Genomic DNA, 17,304 nt, shown 5'->3' with positions numbered 1-17,304 from the left:
CTAAAGTTTTATTTATTTTTGAGACAGGGTCTTGCTCTGTTTCCCAGGCTGGAGTGCAGTGGCGCGATCACGGCTCACCCGCAGCCTCGACCTCCTGGGCTCAAGCGATCTTCCTGCCTCAGCCTGCTGAGTAACTGGGGCTATAGGCATACACCACCACACCTGGCTCATTTTATTTTATTTTGTAGAGATAGGGTTTCACCACGTTGCTCAAATTGGTCTCGAACCTTTCCTGGGCTCAAGTGATCCGCCCGTCTCAGCCTCTCAAAGTGTTAGGATTACAGGTGTGAGCCACCGCACCTGGCAAACGCGACTTTTTTTTTTTTTTTTTTTTGAGGTGGAGTTTCACTCCATTGCCCAACCTGGAGTGCAGTGGCGCGATCTCAGCTCACTGCAAGCTTCGCTTCCCGGGTTCACGCCATTCTCCTGCCTCAGCCTCCTGAGTAGCTGGAACTACAGGTGCCCACCACCACGCCCGGCTAATTTTTTGTATTTTTAGTAGAGACGGAGTTTCACCGTGTTAGCCAGGATGGTCTTGATCTCCTGACCTCGTGATCCGCCCGCCTCAGCCTCCCAGAGTGTTGGGATTACAGGCCCGGCCCAAACGCGGCTGTTTTAACACCATTACACTCAATATTATAATTTAACACGCTGGAGTGCCTGCCACAGGGTGAGGAGCCCTCTGGCTCTGTCCAGCCATCTTCTGAATTACCTTAAATTTTTGTGGCCCGGTGTGGTGGCTCACCCCTGTAAAAATTAGCCAGGCATGGTGGCGGTCGCCTGTAGTCCCAGCTACTCAGGAGGCTGAGGCAGGAGAATGGCGTGAACCCGGGAGGCGGAGCTTGCAGTGAGCGGAGATCCTGCCACTGCACTCCAGCCTGAGGACAGAGCGAGACTCTGTCTCAAAAAAAAAAAAAATTGTAAGCTACCCACGGCTGTGGTTATATTTACATATGAATAGTTTGAGGGCTTGCTGTGCAGCAATCACTGTTCTAAGTGCTTTACATATATTAGTTCGTTTGCAGCTGATTTAATCCTGTTAGATACTTTATTTATTCAAAGGAGAAAACAAGCTCTGAGAAGTTAACTTGCTTAAGGTCCCATACATATGGTATGTGAACCCAGTATATAGTGAATACAGAATTTGAACCTAGGCTCCAACTTTTCTTTAGAAAGACGTGTAGATGGGTAGGGTAAGGAATTCCTTCTCTAAAATGTCATAATAGAGTTCCCTGTTCAATTCAAAAGTACCTGCTCTGAGAGTTCTTTTCTGGGTAAAGGCTATAGTGCAAAGGGCATGTTTTTTAGTTCGCTATCAGCAGTCAGCACATTTTGGACTTGAACTCTTTTTTTTTTTTTTTTTTTTTTTTTGAGACGGAGGAGCTTCGCTCTTGTTGCCCCGGCTGGAGTGCAATGACTCAATCTCTGCTCACTGTAACCTCTGCCTCCCGGGTTCAAGCCATTCTTCTGCCTCAGCCTCCTGAGCAGCTGGGATTACAGGCATGTGCCACCACACCCGGCTGATTTTGTATTTTTAGTAGAGACGGGGTTTCTCCATGTTGGTCAGTCTGGTCTCAAACTCCGGACTTCAAGTGATCTGCCACTTAGCCTCCCAAAGTGTTCAGATTACAGGCATGAGCCACCGCGCCCGGCCGACTTGAACTCTTTGGAAGAGCCAGTTGGTGAGATGCTATCAATCTGGGCCATATAGGAAAAGCCAAAGTCTGTTTCTTAAAATTTTCTACTCTCCATACAACACAACACTTCTGGTCACCAAAATGTGTGGATTTCTCCCCACCAGCAACCCATCAGTTCTGCAGGGGACACCAGCTGGATGTCCTCTGGTTCAATTCAATTCGTCTCACACTGTCTACCTGGAGATACTGTCAGATCCCAGTGGTTAAGGGCTCAGTCCCACAAGACTGTGCCTCTCCTTCAGAAGCCAGTTATGAGTTCAGGCCTCCAGTACTTTGTTTTGTTTTGCTTTGTTTTGTTTGTGAGACGGAATCTCACTCTGTTGCCCAAGCTTGAGTGCAGTCATGTGATCTTGGCTCACTGCAACCTCTGCCCTCCCATGTTCAAGGGATTCTCTTGTCTCAGCCTCCAGAGTAGCTGGGATTACGGGCGCATGCCACCACGCCCAGCTAATTTTTGTATTTTTGGTAGAGACAGCATTTCACCATGTTGGACAGGCTGGTCTCGAAATCCTGACCTCCAGTGATCCACCCGTCTCAGCCTCCCAAAGTGCTGGGATTACAGGTGTGAGCCACTGCTCCTAGCCCATATAGGATGGTGGTGAGCAATTTGGCAAGGAAGAAATTAAAAAGCACATAAGAAGAGTATCAAGACCATTGGACTCAGATGACTTCCTGTCCAAGATTCCCAGCTGTGTTTGTGCAAATAAGACTTGATAGTAAGCTGGGCGTGGTGACTCACGCCTGTAATCCCAGCACTTTGGGAGGCCGAGACGGGCGGATCACCAGAGGTTGGGAGTTCGAGACCACTCTGATCAACATGAAGAAACCCTGTCTTTACTAAAAATACAGAATTAGCTGGGTGTGGTGGCACATGCCTGTAATCCCAGCTGCTCAGGAGGCTGAGGCAGGAGACTTGCTTGAACCCAGGAGGCAGAGGTTGCGGTGAGCCGGAGATCGCGCCACTGCACTCCAGCCTGGGCAACAAGAGCGAAACTCCGTCTCAAAATAAAATTAAAAAAACAAAAAACAAAAAACAAAAAAACGGCTTGATAGTAGTGGAAAACAGGGACAAGAAGACTCTTTCTTCTCAGGTAGATCCCCAAAACTGAAAGCCATTTTCAATCCTGCCACTTGCTCACTAAAGATTTAGGGTTTAGGTTTAAACCCTAAATCTTGGATTCCTTATCTTCTCAAACATGCTCTTGTTTGCTTGATGCCTGGGACGAGTGGCCAAGGCCGATGTTATTAGACGTTGGTTAATCCCTAATTTCGCCAAGCAATGACGGCTTAGGGTTTTCCGGCTTTTGAAACAGGAATTCAAGACACTAAAACTTGTGTTGATGGCATTTTGGGTTGGGGCTTTTCACAACTGATGACTCTGGAAAAATAACCCATGGGAAACTACCTTATGAGACCCTAGATCTCGGTTTAGCAGTTCACCACAAAAGTGGTGAGCTGTTTTTTTGGCTTTTAATTTTAGCTGCTTGCCTCTGTTTTTAGTTCGTGTGATTGTCTCCGCAAAGGCAGTGAATGTAGAATTCTCCCTAAGGTCAGCATTTAATTATTGCCTCACTCTGGCTGCTATAGTATTACAACTCTTGGAACGTACAGCATCGATCCTACTATTAAAGTTGCCTGGAGCATGCCAGCACGTTGGACATCGGCGTTCCAGCGACTGCCTCAGTCACTGAATCGAGTGGGAGGCTCATTTTGCAGTTTACTATCTCCGTGAGCGGGTCCAGGCGCGGGACCTGTTCTATGACTCGATTGGGTCCTGCCCTTGTCCGTCATCGGAAGGCTTACAGCGCCTACTGTTTTGCAGTACGATTTGCAGGCTCAACACCGCCTCTGGAAACAAGGAGAGTGAAGGGGCGTTGACGAGTAACGTTGTTTGTATTTCTCTCCTCATTGGATGGCTGCTGTGTCAGTCACACTCTTCTCTGCTCCCGTTGGCGGGAAGGCTTCGGGCGGGTAGCAGGGACTCGGTACTGTCCCCTCCCAAGCTGGGAGCAGGGCGCGTGACGTCTCAGACATTTGTTGTTGGGGTTTGGGCCTCATTAATTATTCATTAGGTACTTGAAAGCTCTGCAGGGATTGGTGGCTGAGAGGCCTGGTCGACTGTTTCTTAGCTAGAGATACGTGTCACCCAGTACGCGGCTGGAGAAGTTTTGCATAAATTATTCCGATAAGGAGCGGGGCGGAGCTCTGTGCATAGATTAGTCAAATGAGCCGGGGAGGGAGGGAAGCCGGCTACGAATTAGCCTAAGTTATTAAAGATGGCGGCGGAGCGCAATCGCTCCGCGATGGACTCGCCGGTCCCGGCCTCTATGTTCGCCCCCGAGCCCAGCTCCCCGGGGGCGGCCAGGGCCGCGGCGGCCGCCGCCAGACTCCACGGCGGCTTTGACTCGGACTGCAGCGAGGACGGCGAGGCGCTCAACGGCGAGCCAGAGCTGGACCTCACCAGCAAGGTAGGCCCGGGCGGCGGCGGCGGGCGCTGAGGGGAGCGGGCGGCGGGCCGAGCAGTCTCCGGGCCGAGCAGTCTCCGGGGCGACGGCGGGGCCAGCGGCCGTCCTCTCGGCGGGGAGCGTGGAATGGGAGGAAGGGGCCGAGCCCGCCCACCTGCTGGTCCCCGGGACGTGCTGGGGCTTGCGGCGCGAGGGGCCGTCACCATGGTCCCCGCACCCACCTTGGCTCCCCGCGTCGCCAGCCCAGCCTCCCGCCGAGATCGTAACCCCTCGGCTCTGCCACGTGGAACGGGGGTGCCCGATGCCGGCAGCGCTGCGCGCGGTCCCTGTCCCCGCTCAGTGCCCCTCCCCGTTCTTCGGGTCCCGCTTGAGGGGATTCGGAGACCTAGAATCTCCTCTCCCTGGACCGCGCGGGACAGCAGAAGGGCGAGGGGGCCCGGGCAGGGGGCCGATACGCTCGCGAAGACAGGTAGTCGAAAGGCAGGGCAGGGTGGCAGCCGCGTCTCTTCCCAGACTCGGGAAAGGAAACAGAAAGTAGTCGCCCAGCTGGGGACGAGCATGCCCGAGAATGTCTACTTTTCGAGGCCACCCGAAACAAAATGGAAAGATGGGTAGGCTCCTTAGTCTCGCTATCCTGGGAGTGGAAGCTCGTCTTGTATGAGTAGAGCAGTGAAGGACGTTTAAAACCGTGTCTTCTGAGCTGTCGAGAAGGTAGGCAGGAATTAAGGACTCGCCAACGGCTTGACATTGTGAAGAACAGAAAAGTAAATAGAAGATGTGACTGGTGTTTTGAAAGTGCTTAACGTTCCTTAGGGAAAGAATGCCAAGTTGGGAGTCAGACAGGGCTGAGTTCGCTTTCCTGCCCTACCGTCGAAAGGCTCTGTGACGTTGGAAAGTTTCTTAACCTTTCAGTTCTCCAACCACCTCATCTTAAGAAAGTACAGATGGGTTGTAAAAATTAGAAGTATATAATAAGACACCTAATAGTGCCTGATGCATACTAGAGATTCAGTAAATGTTTGAAGTGAACGAGATAGTTCCTGATTTCCTGTGCAGATTAAATAGCAGTAGGTGAAAGACAGAACGCCAATACCACCACTTACATTTGTAGGATAGTTACGATAGACATTTTATCCAGCTTTGAAAATATTTGTGACTTTTTATAGTTTATGGTGGCAGATTTCCATGAAACTTGGTCCTAAACTGGAAGGAACTTTCCCTGCAACCTAAGAAAGTTATTTTCAACTGCTCTTTGCCCTTCTATTCTCAGGTGAGCACATGGAAGCCAGCTAGCCTGTCAAAGTTGTCCCTGTCTTGTGCCTTTAATGCCATAATGAGGATGGCCAAACTTAGAGAGAGGGATGGCCAGGGTGATGTAAACGACCCAGGAAACATCCAGGTTACAATTACAAGCTCTGATGAGTCAACTCAGGAAGTTACAAGATTATGGACCTGACTCCAGAGCAAACAAACTGGGTGTCAACACATGGTCAAGGTGCTGAAGAAACATGGTAGGAAATTGCAGGGCAGAGTTGCAAAGACGGTAGTACCTTCATTTCTTGACCAGCTCATTTAATATTCCTAGAAGTGTTATTTCATCACATAGCTGGGGAAGTCCTCACAATTAAAAAAAATCCTATGTATATTAATATTGATGATCTCAAAAAGAAAAAGTGACGGCGTGGAGGGAGAGAAGGGTTGGATTGAATAGATTGATTCCAGAGGAACAGATTAGAAGCTAAAGGTTCATATCCTTACAATAGTAAATGTGGAGACCTAAGGCTCCGAGAGCTTCCAAAGGGAGAAACACTTAGTGAATAGTGGTGGCTAGTTTCATCCAATAAGGTTTTTCTGGGAATGATTGGGTGAAGAAAAGCTTGTAGTTTCACATTTATTGAGCTGTGGACTAGATGCTTTACATGTTATTATATTTGCTGTTTACGGTGGCCTTAGGATGCAGGTAGTATTAACTCCGTTTTATAGATTGAAAAACTGAAACTCAGAGGGGTTAAATTCTTTGTCCAAGGTCACACAGGAGTAGTTAGAGAATGGGGTCTGATTGCCAAATGGCTTCCCCAAATAAGTGGTTGATACTTGAATGTTATTGGCAGACATTGGCAAAATGATGGTGGTAATACTCCTCGTAGTGGTAATAGTGATGGTGTTTTGTTGATGAAGATGAGTCTTGCAGGCAGTTTTCATTCCCAAATATTCAATATAGCTAAGAAGATAGAACAGAATTCTTTTGTTATCCTGGGAGCCACTGGCCTGTGGGTGGAGAGCATGGAGGTTTATGAGGTAAATGTCCTGTGGGCTTCCAGATGTCAACTGCAGGTAGAAGACTTTGGCATGTAGGTGGAAAGCACTGTGCTTTCTATCCACAGTGCCATATTCTCAGTCACTCGGGTCCTGCCCCTCCTGTTAAGCAGCAGGAGACAGGCTGCTTGTGCTCTCTTTACCATGGGTTATGGCTCAGACATACCCATTTTAGTATATCATTTGGCTCATATAAGGCCTGAGGCTCAAAGGCTACTTCAGGAGAAGCAGAGAGGGCATGAAGGGGCTGTGCAGCTTTTTCAGATGAGGGTACTGTGGGTTTCAGTCAGGATCTTTGGTTAGGCTATATTGATCGGCTTTGGCTGTGGTGCTCTTCTAGCAAGTGTGGTCCTAAGGCTGTTGGTTTCTTTTCTAGCTGGTTCTAGTGAGCCCTACTTCAGAGCAGTATGACAGCCTACTTCGGCAGATGTGGGAGAGGATGGACGAGGGATGCGGAGAGACCATATATGTCATTGGGCAGGGATCAGGTGAGCATAGTTTTCCTTTCACTTTATTTTAAAAAATTATTGGGCCGGGCACGGTGGCCCTGCCGCCTGTAATCCCAGCACTTTGGGAGGCCAAGATGAGTGGATCACCTGAGGTCAGGAGTTTGAGACCAGCCTGGCCAACATGGTGAAACCCCATCTCTACTAAAAATACAAAAAGTTAGCCGAGCGTGGTGGCGGGCGCCTGTAATCCCAGCTACTCGGGAGGCTGAGGCAGGAGAATTGCTTGAACCTGGAAGGTGGAGTTTGCAGTGAGCCAAGATCACACCATTGTGCTCCAGCCTAGGTGACAAGAGCGAAACTCCGTCTCAAAAAAAGTAAAAATTATTTAGAGCACATTTTCCCCTCTGAACTTTTCTGCTTATGTGTCTTAGTTATAGTGATTCTTTAGTGTCTGCCGAACTGTTTGGAGTACATGAAAGTACAAAGCGAATGTTAATTCTGACCTTAGTGGCTATGATATGGTTGACTTGAAAGATTCACTTTCCAAGCAGTTTTACAGATGCTTCCTTCTTGCCTCCAGTACTCTCCATTTGCATAAGAGGAAATGAAGCACAAAGCAAAGGAACTTCTTGTCTAAGGTAATAGGGCAAGCCATAGTTAGGTCTAGAATTAAGCTTATTCCTGGGCTGCTAGAGGTCTTCCCTTCCAAGCTCTGTTTACAGATCCCATTGTTACTTATTTTCTGCTTAGCTGAGGACTCTGTGATTCTTCTTGGTGTCAGCACAGAAAAGATGCCCAGAATTCCTCTCTTCAGTCAGGCTCCTTGCCCCAGACCATACTGACCATTTAGTCTGGATAGCTGGGATAACAGAGGTCATCAGACACATAGGCTTGTAACCATTCTGAAAGGGACTAGTTATTGTTCTCCAAGCTGCTTATTCCTTGTAACAGAACCTACTATTTTAGAGGAAGGCAGCCCTTACAACAATCCCAGAGTATATTAGGGTTTTTTTCCCCTCGTTGCTCCTAGTTGGCAACTTCAATACAAGACCCGCTTACCTTCGTCTTCATTATGGGATTATCTTTGCTGAAATGACAACTGGGGTTGTTAACGATTAGGATTCAGCCCATACCAGCACTTGTCTCTGCCATCTTTGCAGGAAGTCCAGGTGGGCCTGGATGCATCATTAAAGAAACACTTTTCTTTGCTGAATGTAGGCTTTGTAAAGCCAGGTAATAATTCTTTTGTAGTTTGAGTTGAAGACTGAAGAAATCTCAAAATCATTCTTAAACTATTTGACACATATCTATTAAGTATCTTCTAAGGCTTGCGACTGTTGCAAAGCTCTTTTGGAAACTTAAAATCTGGTCCCTGCCCCAAGGAGGAAAGAAGGCATAGACACAAATAATCTCCATGGGAAACAGTATTTGGAAATGTAAGAGTGACATAAGGAAGAAGGATTTGCTCTCCAGATGCAGCTGTGCCTTCCTTTGAAATATCTTTCATATCTGTTCTTTCCTTCCCATCCTTGCTGCTACCTCCCTAGATGCGGGTCTTACCACCTAAAGGAAGGGCATGGTCAGAGAGATAGGCAAACTAAGAGGTTGCACATCAAGAAAGGGAGAGAGTTGATTAGCATTATCAAGTGCTACAGAGGCAGCAATGAGTGCCAGGTTCAAAAGAAAAAACACTCCATTTGTTAAGTAGGAGATCATTGGTAGCCTGTTGAAGCTTTGATGTCAGGTACACATCTGGTCTGCTCTAATAAGATGAACCACTCAAAGATCACTTAATGATTGTAGAATTTCAGAAACCACATATAGGTCAATTTTGACAAGTGTTGAGTCTGTTCTTTGAAGACCCAGATTTTTTTTTTTTTTTTTTTTTTTTTGAGACAGAGTCTCGCTCTGTCGCCCGGGCTGGAGTGCAGTGGCCACGGATCTCAGCTCACTGCAAGCTCCGCCTCCTGGGTTTACGCCATTCTCCTGCCTCAGCCTCCCGAGTAGCTGGGACTACAGGCACCCGCCACCTCGCCCGGCTAGTTTTTTGTATTTTTTAGTAGAGACGGGGTTTCACCGTGTTAGCCAGGATGGTCTCGATCTCCTGACCTCGTGATCCGCCCGTCTCGGCCTCCCAAAGTGCTGGGATTACAGGCTTGAGCCACCGCGCCCGGCTGAAGACCCAGATTCTTAAGACTCCCCTTTTCCCTCATCCTTTTATGTGGACTCAGTGAATTTTACCATGCTTTGACAACTCACAACTAATTAACCCACCCATGGCAAAGCGTAAGATGTCAGACATTTATTAACACATCTGTATACCCAAGCGTCATCCTTGAATCCACCAGGTGGATGCCATTAGATTCATAGTGACTCCTCCTGCTGGAATTATTTACAAATAGAAAGAGATCATAACTAGTTAAACAAGTTGAACATTAAACAGAAGATGAACCCAGATACAGGGCCCCCAAGGAGTCAGTTTCATCAGTGATTCCCTTGCTGCTTCACCTCTGTTTATCACGTCCTTTCTCTGTAAAATGGGAATAATGACACCTTCCTCATCCTACCTCAGAGAAATTTTGCATAGAGAAATGAGACATTTAAAAATTATAACCAGTATAGAGGAATGTGCTCTTTAAATATACATTCTTAATGTTGTTATTTTAAAAGGGGACAGTCTGGCCTAATCTATAGGATCTGGAGTCTGGCAGGCCTGGATTTGCCTACTGAATCTTTTCCTTGTCTTAAAATGGGGATAATAATAGAATCTCTCCCATGGTGTAGTAGTGAAGATTAAATGAGAATTCGAGGAGATCATCGGGAATAGTAAGCATTACATAAGTGTTAGCTAGTATTAGTAGTTGCAGTAATAATTGTTTTAAGGGTCCCAGGTTGTAGTTGATTTATCGTGAGATTTCTTTCAAAAAGAAGGCTCATGCCTATAATGCCAGCACCTTGGGAGGCCAAGGTGGGCCAATCACTTGAGGTCAGGAGTTTAAGGCCAGCCCGGCCAACATAGTGAAACCCCATCTCTACTAAAAATGCAAAAATTTAGCTGGGCATGGTGGTGCACTGCTGCAATCCCAGCTACTCAGGAGGCTAAGGCACAAGAATCACTTGAACCCGGGAGGTGGAGGTTGCAGTAAGCTGAGATGGTGACAGAGTGAGACACTGTCTCCAAAGAAAAACAATAAAAAAAAAAATAAAAGTTCAGGGGACCTAGGAGGAGTATTAAGTCTTTTAAAATTATTATGATTATGATTATGATTTTTGAGACAGAGTTTCTCTCTGTCGTCCAGACTGGAGTGCATTGGTGCGATCTCACTGCAACCTCTGCCTGCTGGGTTCAAGCAGTTCTCCCACCTCAGCCTCCCGAGTAGCTGGGACTACAGGTGCCCGCCACCACGCCTGGCTAATTTTTGTATTTTTAGTAGGGACGGGGTTTTACCATGTTGCCTAGGCTGGTCTCGAACTCCTGACCTCAGGTGATCCGCCCCACCTCAGGCTCCCGAAGTGCTGGGATTACAGATGTGAGACACCACACCTAGCCGAGGAGTACTAAGTCTTTGTGGAAGAGTCAGGAAAGGCTGTGAAGAGGAGCTGCCCCTTTAATTGATTCTAAAGAATGAGTAGGAATTTTCCAGGTGGATGGAGGGAATAGTGAATGGGCAGAGGAAACCATTCTCACAAAGGCGTGGAGGCATTGGAGACAGGAGTATATAGTGGACCAGAAGTAATCCAGTGGGATGAGTGGAGAGTATGAGGTACTGCGTGGTAGGAGGAGAGGCTGGGCAGAGGAAGGCAGGGCTCAGATTCTCAGGGTCCTTAAATGCCAGGCCACAGAGGTTAGACTTTCATTCTGAAAGTCTAGGGAGTCTTTGCAGCCTGTAGAAAAGGAAAATACATATAAGAAAGGTAACTGAGCCAGCAGGATGGAAATCTGATTAGCGTCTGGCATGGCTGAATATGTGGCCTTTAGTAATTGGACCTCTGCAGCTTTTCTCCTCCACCTTTGTCTCCACTTCCACAGAGTGAGGAATGTGATGCATGCTGGAGACGGGTAATGTGACTGACCGAGAGCCCTGATGGACAAGGTGACATTGGTGATAGCCCTTGGTGCAGAGCAGGACCTGAAAGAACAGGGGCAGGGGAGATTGAATAGAATTTCGCCAGCCTTCTCAGGAACACTCCCAGCAAGCCCTTCTCTAACCCGGAAGGCTTTCACAGCTCACTTGGCCATGCATTTAGAAACTCCTCTTCCCAACCGCTCCCTCTTTGTTCATTTGTTTTACATTTTACAAACATTTGAGGACTTGATGTAGGAAAGGCATTGGTTGTGGGGCATCAGGAAATTGTTGCGGTATGTTGCTTGTTTTCAAGATGCTTATGTATTGTGCGGGGAGGGGAGGATGTGTATCCAAAACACTGTTGCACAAGGCAGTACTTTGCAAATGTAAGGGAGACACAGACGTTTGTGGGCAGAATGAGTAGGATTTTGCCAGGAGGAGATGCACTGTTAGGCTTCCAGGATAGGAAATCATGAGCAAAGGTGTAGAGCTAGGACCCTGCAGAGAACCCCAGCACAAGGAAGGGGAGTGCTGTGTGTGTGATGGGGCCGCTTGCACTGGGACAGAGCTTACAAGGGGAGAGTGAGGAGGGAGTACGGCACAAATGGGGAGGCTGTTAAGCAGCTGGGCCTGGGGAGCCGTTCAGAGGCTTTGACTTGAAGTGACAGCATCAGAGCTGTGCTTTATTTAGGACCTTAAGGGGTTGGTTGGAGGGAATAGACTGAATTTGTAAAGACAAAAGTTAAGAGTCTGTTGTGGTGGTTCAGGTAGAATAAGAACTTGAATCAGGTTGGTGGCTGTGGATTGGCAAAAAGGGCAGACATCAGGGAAGGAGGCAAGGTAAAATGCTAGAATCAGGAGGACTGGACTGAGGAGACTGGTGGCTAGAGAGGTGGTATTGTCATTGTCAGAAATAAAGAAGGAACTGGTCAGGCGGTAAGAGGAACCCTTGCTCTAGAGGAAAAGGCTCTAGGTTTGGAATCTGAAGACCTGAACTCATGGCCCCTCCCAGCTCTGAGATCTCCCTAGGTTCTTTTTACCCCACTGTTAAAAGGGAACAGTAATGCCCACCTCATAAGATTACAGTGAGAAATAAAATGCTTTATTAACATTGTTAGTGTTTGTGCTGTTTAAAAGAGGGTTGGGGTGGGTGTTGAGTTTGGATATCAGACTTCTAGGTGTTATCATCCAGGCAATTGGAAATTCAGTCTGGAGTTCTGGGCATAGGATGGTGTTAGGAATGAGTGTTTGTATAGTTTTCAAAATGACACCTGAAGCCATAGAACAAGATGGCCAAGGGGAAAGTTTGGAGGAAACAGAACAGGGCCACTGACAGACTACTGGAAAAGACTGGCATTCAGGAGACAGGAGCCGGGGGACAGGGGTGGGGAGGAACATCAGGAGAGGTCAGGTGATGCGCAAGCAGGGCAAGAGGGAAGTGCTTCAAGAGGGAAAGGCAGAGTGGCCAGCAGTATCGAATGCTGTGGGAATCAAGAAGAGGGCATTAGCTAGAGAGTTTAGAAGGCCACTGGTGGGCCGGACATGATGACTCACGCCTGTAATCCCAGCACTTTGGGAGGCCGAGGTAGGCGGATCACTTGAGGTCAGGAGTTCGAGACCAGCCTGGCCAACATGGTGAAACCCTGTCTCTACTGAAAATACAAAACTTAGCCGGGCATGGTGGCGGGCTCCTGTAATCCCAGCTACCTGGGAGGCTGAGGCAGGAGAATCGCTTGAACCCGGGAGGCAAAGGTTGCAGTGAGCAAAGATTGTGCCACTACACTCCAGCCTGGGTGACAGAGCGAGACTCCATCTCAAAAAAAAAAAAAAAAAAAGGCCGCTGGTGGCATGTGACAACTGCGGTTTCTTCTGTAGCGGGCAGATTCCCAGTGAGTAGATGGTGGGGTAGTACAGTCAACATGCGTTGATGACTCTCGAGATGTTTGATGGTGAAAGGAAAAACAGGAGATGGTAGCTTTGCAGATAAGCAGGGGCAAGGGAAAGGGGGTGGTTTTCCTTTCCTTAGTTTAGGAGCTTGTTTGGAGTGGGAGGAGGAGAAGAGACAAGGAGAATACTTGGTGCGGGGGAAGAGAGTCACACATGCTGAAGGGGTTAGCCAGCTAGGGAAGGAACAGGGGCACTTGGAGACAGGACAGCTGGGAAAGGCTGAGGGAGTGATTGTGGAAATTAAATTCAACACCTCATGGAAAGCAGCTGACAGGTTGTCATATAGTAGGAGCTCAATAACTGTTTCGTCAGTTGGTCCTGCCTTCTGTCTGATTCCCTTCCTTGTCCTTAGCTCAAACTCATTTCTCCAGCTGCTTGCTGGACATGTCACCTGAGCCACCTCAGTTAAAAATCTTATCTCTAAAATGTTTCTGAGTTCCTCCCCCATTTTCCTCCATCTTTCTGTCGTCATCATCTCTTGCCTGCATTATTAGAATTACTTCCTAACTGGACTCCCCCTTACTGGTCTCTCACTTGCTGGTGCATACTCGGCACTGCTACCCAGGAGATCTTTTTAACCCACAGCCATCTGATCATGTTACTCCCCTGCCTTAGCCCATGGGTGTCTCACTGCCTGGTGCAGAAGGTGTGTCGCTGCTGTCCGTCTGTTGTGCCGCTGCTGTCCGTCTGTTGTGCCGCTTCCACCTCTCGTGGTCTCCCGCCACTCCATGTCACCCATCCTGCTCCCCAACACACTGAGCTGCTTCCTGGTCCCTGAACGTGCCATGATCTGCCACGCCACGCTTTGTTCCTCTGGCTAGGATGTCCTTCCTCCTTCTGCAGGCCCAGCACTTGTTGACCTAGCTTGGCGTCAGTCCTCTGCAAAACTGTCCTCGGCTTCCCCAGGCAGTGCTTTATGTTCTGTTCGCACAGTCCTAGAGTGCAGCACTCGAGCTGTATTGCAATTAATTAATTTCCTGTCTGCCTCCCCCACTGGGCTGTGAGCTCGCTAGGGGCACCTGTAGTCCTAGTACCCAGCATGAGGCTTGGCATAAAACCTGGGAGAGCCTCAGTGACTGTTGTTGAATGAATTAGCGAATGCTCTGCTTGATGAGGAGGTCTGTGGCACTGTCATGTTTTAACTTGGTGTGTGCCCAGGTTTTCTCTCAGGTAGAGATGACCCCTGTTCCTCTGCAGTGCTGGGGTCAGGGGGTGGTGGCCTTTGTTAGGTGGGGTTCCTGGCTGGCTGGTTGGCATGCTGGTTGGTCAGGACTCTCTCTCCTGCTGATGTCTGGGCTCTTGTCACCAGATGGGACTGAGTATGGGCTGAGTGAAGCTGACATGGAGGCCTCCTACGCCACAGTGAAGAGCATGGCGGAACAGATAGAGGCCGATGTCATCCTTCTGCGGGAACGGCAAGAAGCTGGGGGCCGTGTGCGTGATTACCTGGTCCGGAAACGAGTAGGAGACAATGACTTCCTGGAGGTCAGGTGAGGAGGTCTCAGGACGGTTTGGGGTACCCATTCTTTTTTTCTTTTTCTTTCTTTCTTTCTTTTTTTTTTAATTAGACAGAGTCTCGCTCTGTCACCGAGTGTGGAGTGCAGTGGCGCAATCTCGGCTCACTGCAACCTCTGCCTCCTAGGTTCATGCCATTCTCCTGCCTCAGCCTCCCAAGTAGCTGGGACTACAGGCGCCTGCCACCACGCCCGGCTAATTTTTTGTATTTTAGTAGAGACGGGGTTTCACCGTGTTCGCCAGGATGGTCTCGATCTCCTGACCTCGTGATCCACCCGCCTCGGCCTCCCAAAGTGCTGGGATTACAGGCATAAGCCACCGCGCCCAGCCAGGGTCCCCATTCTTCCCGAAGTTGGTGACTGAGCCTGTGGCACTCAGCATGTCAGCTCCATCCTTTCCCCTCCTGAGGAGCGGAAAGAAGTGTCCGGGTGTCCGGGGACGTGGTGGCTTCTTGCTCTAATTTTGCACTTCCCTGTCCCTTTGGAAGGAGCACGAGAGAGGCCAGCCGTACATTCTGTGGCCATTCTCTGTGGGTTTGTTTCTTTTCCCTTCAGCCTGTGAGTCTGGAAACCAGGATCATGGAGAAGAGCCTTTTGTGCCTCTGGTAGCCTTGCGGCTCTTCCTGGCAGCACCCACAAGCTAGTGGGAGTTAAGGGAGATAGCTGCTGTGGGAGTCTGGACCCTTCTGATGACTCTTCAGCAGCAGCTCCAGGAACCTTCCCACTGTGCTCCTCCTGCTCAAGGAGGAGCTGTGAGCCGGAGGGGATCAGGGCAAGCCTGGACTTGCGGATCCAGTTCCTGGGGTTGTGAGTGGTCACTCCACTTCACTCACGCACTAACTCTCACACAGATGTATGGGTTCATCTACATGCAGGGTAGCAGTGGTGGGCAACGTGGATGCCGGCAAAAGCACGCTTCTGGGGGTCCTGACACATGGGGAGCTGGACAATGGCCGAGGTTTTGCCCGCCAGAAACTCTTCCGCCACAAACATGAAATTGAATCTGGTCGCACCAGCAGCGTGGGCAACGACATTCTGGGCTTTGACAGTGAAGGCAATGTAGTGAACAAGCCTGACAGCCACGGCGGCAGCCTGGAGTGGACCAAGATTTGTGAGAAGTCCACTAAAGTCATTACCTTCATCGACTTGGCTGGTCATGAGAAGTACCTGAAAACCACTGTCTTCGGCATGACAGGCCATCTGCCTGACTTCTGCATGCTCATGGTGAGTGGGAGGCGCCCCAAGGAGGAGAGGCTTCAGCAGGGCTGCATGGGTCTGGTTATGTCCAAATCTGAAATTGTTCTGAGACTGAGGCCTGTTGGTGTGGGGCTTTAACATCGGGTGAGGCTGGCAAGTTTTGCAGGGGTGCCCAGTCCTCTGAGTAATGGTCTTCTCAAGGCTTGAACCTTGATCTCTCCCATACATTAGGCTAGGGAAGGGATCCTCTTGGTAAAAACCAGGTACCCTTGAAGACCTGTCTTATTTTTTGCAGAGGCATAGAGGAGGGTTTCTCCTGGGGCTTACTTGTTACCTTCAGAAATGTTTTCTGCAGAGGATTGGGCTACTTTGAGGAGGTGACACCAGGTAGGTAGTACCTTCAGAGGGGGAGGCCTGGGGAAGAAATGGAGAAGACAGCCATAGGAGGCACAGGCCACATTCGAGAGGCCCTGAAAGGTGGCCTCCTGGAGCCTGGGAGGAGGATAGGCCAGTGCACAGCCCTTGTTGAGAGGCTCCTGTGTGTCTGGTACTGTGTGAGGTCTGATGATACAGCAATGAACAGGACTGTCCAGAGGCTCCCAAAAAGCTTAGGGTCAAGTGTGATTAAATTTTTAAGTAATATTCCCGCTAGGAACATTAAAAACAACCAGGCCGGGCGCGGTGGCTCACGCCTGTAATCCCAGCACTTTGGGAGGCCAAGGCGGGCAGATCACGAGGTCAGGAGATCGAGACCATCCTGGCTAACACAGTGAAACCCCATCTCTACTAAAAATACAAAAAAGTAGCCAGGCGTGGTTGTAGGCGCCTGTAGTCCTAGCTACTCGGGAGGCTGAGACAGGAGAATGGCCTGAACCCCGGGAGGCGGATCTTGCAGCTAGCCGAGATCGTGCCACTGCACTCTAGCCTGGGCGACACAGCAAGACTCCGTCTCAAAAAAAAAAACAACTAAAAAATTTTTAAGCAGCTCATCTAATAGATTTAACTGAGAAAGAAAGGGAGCAGAGGACTCCGTGTTAGATCCCATTGCTAAACTAGCCTTTGTGAGCCACTGATCTTCCTCCCTGGACAGACAGTGGGAGTGCCGAGGGGAGTGGCAAGACCTATAACCTTGTGCACATCTCCACAGCTTTCACAGCAGGAATAAGGAAGAGGGAGGGCGGGAAGGGAGAGAGTCAGAGACACACATGCCTTGAGTGTTCCCTTGGCAAGGCCTTCCCAAAACCCTTCCCCATTTCTCGATTCCTTCAGCTGCCTGTATTAATAAATGTAGTAAACATAAGCATCTGTTCATAGCAGACTTGATCAAGTTGCTGCACAAACACAGGTTCTCAAGCAAATTCTCCCCAAACTGGAGAGCGGTAAAGAGAGGCAGAGCATGCTGTGTGAACACTCCTAGGCTCTCTGCCTGAGGCTTTTGGGACCTCAGCATGCCTTCATTTTCCATGTCCTTGAATGTTGCAAAGGGCCATGATGAGCTTCTTGACTGGGCTGAGGAAAGCTGCTTGCCAGGAAGGGATCTTAGCGGAAGATCCAGAGGCGTATTTGGGGAAGTTGTTGGGTTAATATTAAGAAGGGTATAGAAACTGATTGAGAATAAGCATTTTTCCAGCTGAGCTACAGTAAGACCAATT

General features: G+C 49.0%; 1 protein-coding gene across 3 annotated transcripts in view; it reads left to right on the top strand.

Annotated features, from left to right (window-relative positions):
* Positions 1–3,160: 3,160 nt before the first annotated feature.
* GTPBP1 (GTP binding protein 1) overlaps positions 3,161–17,304 on the top strand; it is a 29,293-nt gene continuing 15,149 nt past the window's right edge. The window contains exons 1-4 of one of the 3 annotated variants that reach the window (XM_017861277.1): positions 3,161–4,165; positions 6,855–6,966; positions 14,251–14,431; positions 15,331–15,679. In XM_017861277.1, coding sequence (XP_017716766.1) covers positions 3,974–4,165; positions 6,855–6,966; positions 14,251–14,431; positions 15,331–15,679 — 834 coding nt within the window. In that variant the 5' untranslated portion in view covers positions 3,161–3,973. Of the gene's footprint in view, positions 4,166–4,592; positions 4,774–6,854; positions 6,967–14,250; positions 14,432–15,330; positions 15,680–17,304 lie in introns of those variants that run through there. The other 2 variants (XM_017861278.1, XM_017861279.1) reach the window with 2 other exon arrangements.

This window comes from Rhinopithecus bieti, unplaced genomic scaffold, assembly GCF_001698545.2.
Source record: "Rhinopithecus bieti isolate Rb0 unplaced genomic scaffold, ASM169854v2 scaffold_56975, whole genome shotgun sequence".
Classification (NCBI taxonomy): domain Eukaryota; kingdom Metazoa; phylum Chordata; class Mammalia; order Primates; family Cercopithecidae; genus Rhinopithecus; species Rhinopithecus bieti.
Note: the sequence above shows the minus strand (reverse complement) of the source record. Positions and strands in the feature narration are given on the sequence as shown.